Genomic DNA, 9,221 nt, shown 5'->3' on the forward strand with positions numbered 1-9,221 from the left:
TGATTCACTTGTCAGAATGAGTAGATGAACATGTTCCTTAGGAGTGAATCTTGAGATTGAAAAGCAGTATTTTTAATATCAATCTGTGCTGAAACAGATTATGTTTATTAAACATGCAAATAATCACCATGTTGGGAGTGAACTCTGCTGTAGAGCAAGATTAGAATTCAAAACAATCTTAGATTAGGTAACTTTATTTGAAAACAGGATGCGTTTCAGCACAGACAAGCACAGGACTTGGTGTTTAAGTGGAAAAAAGTCAGCAATCTGGTTTAAGGCATAAATGCCTAAATGAGCGGAGAGAGGGAAGTTATTGTAGATGACAAGTTGAGCATCAGTTGCAAGTAAATTGCTAAAAGTCATCCTGAGCATTGCAGATAACCCTAGAGATTGCATGACATCTATCAGTCTGCTGGGCTTGTGCCTGACAAGGTTTGGACAATGGTAAGCATCGAACTTTGGCTGTTACACTTCAGAAAAGTATTACAGTGTCTGGAGTTACTCCAGAAGACAGCAGTTTAACTTTTAAGAAGTTTTGAAAGGTGTGAGTTTCCACTGATGGACATTGCTTAGCTCAGAGGAGCATGAGGCTGAAGAGAAACATAGTAATTGTGCCCAAGTAACTCTACCTCCTGCCTTGCCATGGCAAAAAGGGAAAAAAAGCCAATATTCTCTGCCCATTCTGGAAAGGGCAAGAGAGTAATTACTCATTTGCAGCAAGAAGGTACAGATTAGATACAAAGATCTTCTTGTAGTAAGAACAGTGAAGTGTGGAAATTGCCTGAAGAATGAGTGGAGTCTCTCTGGGGGTGTTCTAGGATCAAATATACGTAATTTGTCAGAAAGTCTATAACCCTGTTATATTGACCTTTATAGATCTAAGGCTTTATATGGACGCCCTTCATGTTTTTAAGATAATGGGGAACATCTCTTCTAGCTTTTTGACTGGGTTTTGTGTTTTTCACCAGCTCCTGCAGAATCTCACTTACAGTGACAAGATGACGGTGTTATTTGTCTACAACGGACCTTTTATGTTGGAGTCAAACAAATGGGACTTGAAGTCTTTCTGTAGGCGGCGGCGACGACTTGGAAGGATGGATGAGCAGTAATACCTATATATAATGTTTTGATAGAACTTTCTGTTACATCAGACTTTCCAGACTTCAGAAACTGTGAAAGATGAAGACCTGCAAAGAATTGATGATTAAGAACTTCAATTTCTAAGACTTATGTTAGAAATGTTTGGGTTTGAAGTTTGATTTTTTTTTTTAAATAGTAATTTTAAATAAAAAGGAAGTTTCTTGTATTTTGCTATTCTATTAGTAATGTAGCATCAGAAGTACAGTTAATTTTTCTAGGTTATACTGGACTAATTCTATGTCTTTTTTTTTTTCTCCCCCCCCCCAAACAAACAAACAAACAAACAAAAAAATTGGAATTCACTTTTGGAAAATAGTGTTTCCCTACCACAGCTAAGGATGTTCCTCAGACTTTTGCTATTGAAATGGAAACTATGAATGAATGAAGATGATGATGTGCAGGAATAGAATGGGGTTTGCAAGTACCTGTATATTGGCTTGTGTTTTGTGAAAATACACCTGAAGTTTATATAAAGAACATACTATTTGTTATAGTAATATAATTTATTATTGTTGAGCTAATGTTCCCTTTTGTATTCGTGGAAGGATAAGGTCTTTATTTTTCTATCAAGTCTCTCTCAGCAAGGAGACTGACAAAGAGCCAAGTGTTTTTGAAACAATGATCTAGTTAGCTTGCAGAAGCAAATCTGAGTAATATAGAACTTCTTGTTCGTTTTTTTAAGTAAAACTGGTATGGGTTTGGTGATGGAATAAATAGTCCTACTGATTTCACATGTAGGTTAACACCAGTCTTTTTACAAGGCTTCGGCTGCATTGGAGTGATTGTATACACAGTGGCTTTTCAAAAGATACCATAAAATTAAGTAGTGGGGTTTTGGCCTTAGCTGTTAAGCATGTGAAAGTAGATGTTATCAACAGAATGCTGAATACCTAAAATAAAGTCCAGTTATTTAGTTAACTATAAAAAAAAATTTTGAAGCGTAAGAGTAAAGAAATGAAAACTAATTAGTATGTCGAATGTATGTAAAAATGATTGAATTCCAGGACACCATCTGAAAAAATGCAATATCCTTGATTTCATGAGGAGAGTAGCCTTCAATAGAGTTTTATACAAAATTTGGTGTCCACTTCATTTTGAGTGGGAGTTTTTCTTAACAGCATCCTGTCAGTGAACTTTGCCAATGGAATTGAGATGCCAGGCTTTTTACATTAGAATGTTAGAAATAAAATAACCTGCTGCAAAATAGAAGCTAGGGTCTGAAAGGTTCCTGATATTAAATGTTAAATACTATAATTGTTTTGAATAGACAAGCCTTCAAGGGAATAGAGAAGTACACGTTCTTATATCACAAGCCACTGTTATCAATGGAGCTCTGTCTGACTGTGAAATGAGTTCCTGGAATAAGTTCCATGAGGATTAGTATCCATACACAAATATTTGACAGAAGAACTAAAAGAGTGTGGAAACTTGGGCTGTAGTCCAGGGATTGAGTGGGCCAGCAAAGTATCCTCGACTTCATTGAGGCTACAGGCCTATCTGTCTACCATATTGCAAGATCTGTGTTTTAAAGGTGTTCTTTGATCTTCAAAGTACTTGGATTCTCATAACCCTGAACTTTTAAGATTTGGGTGGGGGTTTTTTAAATTAAATGGAAGAACATACATTTTGTTTAGTTTCTGAAGATCACTATATGAAAAGTGCAATTTGTTTTCAGTGTCTAAATTAGTGAAACAGTTACGTGAGTTAGGACTCAACTCTTCTATGGCTGGACCACACTGACTATTCTTAATGCTGTCGTCTTAGACCTTGTGGGATTTCTTCCTAGAGTTCAGTTCCTTCTCACGTTTCAGGCTGAGGTATGAAATGTAAGTCTGACTTATTTCAAGAGGCTCGCGCTTCAAATCCTGTCTCAAAAATTATGTCTTCTGGATACATGCCTGCCACACTGCACAAGTGTTACAACAGGCTTGAGGGTGTTTGCTTTTTCCATGGAGGTTTGTCAAGTACTGACCAGAGGTCCTGATTTTGACATGTCTGGCTACAATCTTAATATTGCACTGTGATTCATATTAACTTATTCCAGGCAGTGTAATAAGCTGCAAAACCATACCACTGTCGTATTACTGACCAACAGAGCTTCACTATCCAACAGTTCTGCTAGCTAAAGCCTTTAAAAAGGAACCGTAAAACCAACTTAAAAGCAACCATTACTATTTGCAAATGGGCTATACAACATGACTCTGTGCCTCTCATACACATGTTCCTGTTAGCAACCTAATTCCCATGACAGGTGCATCCCATCCACATACAGAGATGTTCAGCCTTAAAAGGAAGTCTTTTGAACCGGATAGTATATTCCACACTGAGTAGCTTAGTGTAGCTACAGCGTTATTTAGCGTTCCTTACCCGCATTGTAGGGTCCTTCCGTGCTGCCAGCTTTCTTGCTGTTTCTTATGCTTTGCTACTGCTGTTCGGCTCATCAGGGACTGTTGCTATAAAAACCCGTGGGATTAATTTCAGTGTAATTTAGAGAAGGGGGAGGGGAACGAGTGGGAGTTTAGGTTAAATATATGTGTAGTATCCAACTTTTCCTGCTGACTAGACAGGACCTTTCAAAAATGTAGAAGTGGAAAGACCCCAAATAGTCCTGTCAGCTGAAGTCTAAATAGAGCTTTCTCCCAAAAATAAGTACTTTTCCCTGTTGTTTAGACAGCTGAAGACTATGGCAAAGATCCTCTTCCACCACCATCTGCAGTTCTGACAAACATCTGTGTCTACTCATGTGCTGAGACAGAGCAAAGCAGCTTGGAAATTGTGACTTTGAGAAATAAAAAGCTCTTGAGAAACTAAATACCGAAAAGCACTTATAGGTCACCTTTTACTGTATTTTATGACTGTAAATGGCACTCGTGTGTGTATGTTATTGTTAAGGTAAGAGAGATTGCTTAGTCAGATGAAGCAACAAACTAGAATGAGGAGGGATCCTTGCACAACTACACTGCTTTTAACATGCTTACATGAAGCTTAGGTTTTTATTGGAAGAAAATAAACGAGGCCTGTTAAGGCTGTTGCTCACTGGGAACATCTATTCTCCAGGCTTTGGAGTTAGCAAGAGATGATGAGACACAGAACTGGTCTGGGCTGCAGGATGCTTATGGAAAAGTATGGTCTTTAGAGACCAGGACAGGCACCTATAGCAAATTTCACTTAAGAGTTAACACTACTGGAGGCTCTTGTTTATGGTTCATGTCAAAATGCCCCCTCTTTTCTGAGTTCTCTGGCTGATGCTTCCTTTGTAGAAGCTTCTGGACCATCTTCAAACACTACTTCCTTTGGATTGTGGAAACTGACTTGAGTTTCTTCCATGAGCCTGCAGTTACCTGCTTGTTCCCTTAGTAAGGCTCCTTAATTTTCTGAACATCTCTAACTAATAGGTCTTAATTTTCACCTTCTTTGCCCATTTCACGTGTCATTCCATAGTGTCTTCTTGAAAGCAAAGCGTTGGAGCAAACAGATACATAAGATGTGAAATTTGTCATTCTGTTTTACAGATACCTGCATAATATTAACATTGTCTGATACTGTCTGTGCTGTGCACACTTGGGCTTTGGGTAGTGGGGTTTACCCCGGGGGAGGGAAGGACATGTGAGAAGATCTAGAATTCAAGATGCTCAGTGTTTGCTAAGCTGAGCAGGGGTCCTGTGGCTATCCCTGGGGGCTGGCTAAGGGATGGTCTCACATAGTGCAAAATTCCTTCTCTTGTCCATGCACCCCACAACCTTCATCCAACACCACCTTTGCTGGGAAAGGAGCACAACGCTGAGGTGAAGGGCTATATTGTCTCAGCAATACTTAGTAACTACATCGGTATGTATTTTAATTTTATGGAAGCTGTTTTGATGTTGCATGCATCATTGCCCTGTCCTCTCTCCTGTGTCCATTTGGCCTGCTGCTTGAAAGGTGCACTGTAGTTCCTTTTGATTTGATTGGCACAATATCTGATGGGAGGTGACTGGCAGGAGGCATGGGAAGGTGGGGAGGAACCTTGGCACTCTAGCTTCACTGTAAATAACTTTGAGCCAGAATTACTATTCAGTTCTGACTCACTGAAACACAATGTCCAAAATAATTTTTCCTAGAACTTTTTGTTACAGAAGCATTTTTCTTCCCAGTACTTTACTAATTAAGAATAAACCCAGGATTCAGTACATCATAATTTGGAGAGGAAGGGGATAGAGAAGGGAATTAAATCCACCTCTGCTCCGAGAAAATTCCTCTGCCTGTACCAGCCTAAACATCTGAAAATTACAGGGATTGCACTCACAGACTAGACTTGCCAAGAGCCATTCTTCTGTGAGGCTCAGTGATCAGCTGTCCCTTTGCATATTAGGATAACCTGGATGAAAAACAGTGTTTTGTATTCAGGGGGTGATTTAGTAGTTACTGCATTTTACTTCAGTGCTAACTACCCATTGACAAGACTGAACTGTTAAAAAGGAGAGGGGGAGACGAGTGCAGGAACCAGGTGTGTTTAGCCATTGAAAGCTTTCCAGGCACCACTGTGTCAGGGTGGAAAGCCAGCATGGCAAACAAAAGGCAAGTAGCAACATCAGAGATAGAAGGTAAAAGAAGTGATAACCAGCACTATAGCAGCCTACATGTCGACATGCTGTCATGTGGCTCAGCTCTTCCAATGGCACAGTCGACTTCCAGCAGTTCCCATCTTTCTGCTTTCCACCAAATTCCATCAGCTTTTCTCCACTATTCTGCTCCCCAGTTGCTCTCAAAGTAATTTTCCAGTTGTCTAGTCTTGTGTTGATCTATTAAAAACACTAAGCCAGTGGTTTCTTGACAGTTGTACTGCTTTTGGCTGGGATAGAGTTAATTATCTTCATAGTAGCTCGTATTGGGCTATGTTTTGCGTTTATGACTAGAACACTGTTGGTCATGTAGGGCTGTTTGAGCTATTGCTGAGCAGTGCTTGCACAGCATTAGGGCCTTTCCTGTTTCTCACGCTGCTCTGCCAGCATAAGAAGTTTACAAGAAGTTAGGAGGGGACACTGCTGGGACAGCTGACACCAGATGACCAAAGGGATATCCTATGCCATATGACATCGTGCTCAGTAAAATCTGGGGAAAGAAGGAGGAAGGAGGGATATTTGGAGTTATGTCTTCCAAAGTAATGTGTAGTTGACACCTGCTTTTCTGGACAAATGTCTGAACACCTGCCTGCCAATTGGAAACAGTGAGTGAATTCCTTATTTTGCCTTCCTTGTGCACACAGCTTTTGCTTTCCCTATTAAACTGTCTTTATCTCAACCCAGGAGGTTTCTCACTTGTACTCTTCTGATTCTCTGACCCATACCCCTGGAGGAGAGTGAGTGAGTGGCTGGCTGGGGCTGAGCTGCTGCCCAGGGTTAACCCACAACATCAGTATATGTTAGTCTGAAAACATGACATTATGCATGTCATTAGCTAGAGTTTAGTATTGTAAATTATTCTTGTCAGTTATTGCATCTGATGCTACACGAAGTCTTGGCAAATATGCCCAGTGTGCTTTCGTAGAAGAGCAAGGCATCTGCTTTCAGACTGCCAGCCTCTGGGAAATAAACTGGAAAGGAATGACAAAATTAACTTTGTTGGGGATAAGGAACCATGCACAGTGGTGGGCGAAGCTGGTTTTGCATGAAGGAGGGAACAGATGATAACTGAGAAGATGGTGGCGAAAGGTATCAGGAAGCCTTGGAAAAGCACAGCACATAACATGCAACATGCAGGCACAGGTAGCATGCAGCATGGATGGCTCAAAGTGAATACATGCTTTAAAGAAATGAGGGTCATGTAATTCAAAGGGGAAAAGTCTCCAATTCCCCTGTCCTCAGCTTGTAATCGAAGTTGTAGACTCTGAACATTATGCTACTTGATCTTGACTGCAATCCGCTAACACTGGTTTGACTCAGTTTGGGACATGCAATAGGTTTTTCACGGACCACAAAGTTTTGTTTGGTTTAGTTGGGTTTTTTGTTGTGGTTTTTTTTTTTTTGTTTTTGTTTTTTTGTTTTTTTTTTTTCTGGGGTATTTGTTCGTTTGTTCTGTTGTTGTTGGTTTTCCTGAAGAATTACAAACAGTAAATCCAAAGCAGATGATCAGTGCAAGTAGTACAAAGGCACTTGCTCTCAGACACCACCAGCAGTACTGGCCCCGCTCTGTGCTGCTGCAGTGATGCCTAAAAGGTCTGCTCATGTGAAAAGTCACTGATGTTACAGTTTTCTATGGGCCTGAGTGGCTGAGGAATCTGGATCCACTTCATGTCTGCTTCTCAGCCCAGTTGTGGTGGTGTTCATTAAGGATTTTTTTGGTCAGAACTTTTGTAGTGTTTAAAATACACTTTGCTGTATAAAATGTACTGCTAATGAAAATTTATTGGGAGAATCTCCTTTATTTCAGTTTGAAGGAGTTTGTAGTAAGGCTGTCCCCCTTGAAATGTTTCAGTTAAAAAAGGATACCTCTTAGAAAAATGGTTCATTGGACATAAGAACTGAATGTAGCTTAGCTTCTAGATAGGGCCTGTATTATCTTTCTATAATCCAGTAAAACATAGACAGTGATTTACCACCAGCGTTGTATAAACTAATAAAACAATTGTGGTTTTTTTCTGGTATGCTGGGTTTGTGCGTGGCGGGGTTTTGATAGCAGGGGGGACTAGAGCTTCTCAGAGCTCCCCCAGCTCCAGGTCAGACCTATCTTTTCAACAAGGCCAGGCCAATTAGTGACAGTGGCTGCACCTCTGTGATAACATATTTAAGAGGGGAACCTGGGAGGAGGAGTTGTGAGTTGTGAGGTGGAGTTGTGAAGGAGACACCTATGCAAACACCAAGGTCAGTGGAAGAAATGAGGGGAGGAGCTGCACCCGGAGCAGAGACTCCCAGGCAGCCCATGATGAGACAACAGGCTGCCCCCCTACCACCCTTGGAGGTCCAGGTGGAGCAGATGTCTACCTGGAGGACCCCATGCCAGAGCAGGTGGCTGTGCCTGAAGAAGTCCGGGACTCAGGGAAGTCCATGCTGTTGTAGTTTGGCTCTGGGAGGACTGCGACATGTGAGAGGGACCCACACTGGAGCAACACAGGAATTTGCAGCCTGTGAGGACTCACGTAACAGAAAGCCCATGAGAGGGATCCCATGCTGGAGCAGGGGAAGGCTGCAACAAGTCCTCTTCCTAAGGAGGAAGGAGTGTTGGGACTGACTGCAACCCCCATCCTCTGTACCCCTTCACTGGTGGTGGGCAGGAGGTGGAGAAAACAGGAGAAAAGCTGAGCCCAGGAAAAAAGGAGGTGTGAGTAGAAGGTGTTTTTAAGATGCGGTAATGCTTCTTACTGTCCTACTCTGTTAAGTGTTGTTGTTGTTGTTGTTGTTAGTGTTTGAAATAAATTGATGTTCTTTTTCTTCCCCTAATGAGTCTGTCTTTTGCCTGTGACCATAATGGGTAAGTCATCCTTCTCTGTCCTTATCTCAATTCCTGAGCCTTTTGTTTTATTTTCTCTTTCCCATTCCTGAGGGGAAATGCGAGCAAGCAGCTGTGTGGTGCTCAGTTGCCTTCTGGGCTCAAATCAGGGCATCTGGGTGTGGTTTTTTTGACAGGGCAGTTAAGTATGCCTTTTCATAGGCTCTTAAAAGTCTGTTTGGATTGGAAACACTGTTCAAGACCACTAAAGCAGTGGTTAACAGCAGAAGAGCCCAAACCTCTATATGTGGTCTCTCCAGGGAGCTCTGATGTAAATTACACCTGCATCTCCTGAAACATCTGTTGCTCTCTTTCTGGCTGCTGCCTATTAGCCAGAAGAGGAAGAAAAAGGTATTTGGAAAGCCCAAGACTTTTCTGTAAACCTTTTAAGCACAATTTCAGGAGGGCTTTGACACTGTGGTCTTTCTCCACGCATTCTGAATTCCCATAGGGCTTTCTTGGATCTTGGGATAGTAAGCTGTCCTTACCTACTTACTCAGTGATTCTCCTAGCCCTGTAGTTTACACACTCCATTTCCTTTGTACCTGATGTTCAGCTGTGTGGACATCCAGGTGTTGTTTTGATTGGCATTACATGGTCTAACAGGCACCAGACGA

The 9,221-nt window shown here is 41.4% G+C and overlaps 1 protein-coding gene across 2 annotated transcripts in view; it reads left to right on the top strand.

The window, feature by feature from the left end:
* Window positions 1-8,526, top strand: part of SMC5 (structural maintenance of chromosomes 5) — a 56,588-nt gene extending 48,062 nt beyond the window's left edge. Inside the window, exon 24 of one of the 2 annotated variants that reach the window (XM_074931380.1) lies at window positions 969-2,362. In XM_074931380.1, the coding sequence (XP_074787481.1) occupies window positions 969-1,109 (141 nt within the window). In that variant the 3' untranslated portion in view covers window positions 1,110-2,362. Of the gene's footprint in view, window positions 1-968 lie in introns of both variants that reach the window. The other variant, XM_074931381.1, reaches the window with a different exon arrangement.
* The last annotated feature ends 695 nt before the right edge of the window (window positions 8,527-9,221 follow it).

This window comes from Athene noctua, chromosome Z (assembly GCF_965140245.1).
Source record: "Athene noctua chromosome Z, bAthNoc1.hap1.1, whole genome shotgun sequence".
NCBI lineage: Eukaryota > Metazoa > Chordata > Aves > Strigiformes > Strigidae > Athene > Athene noctua.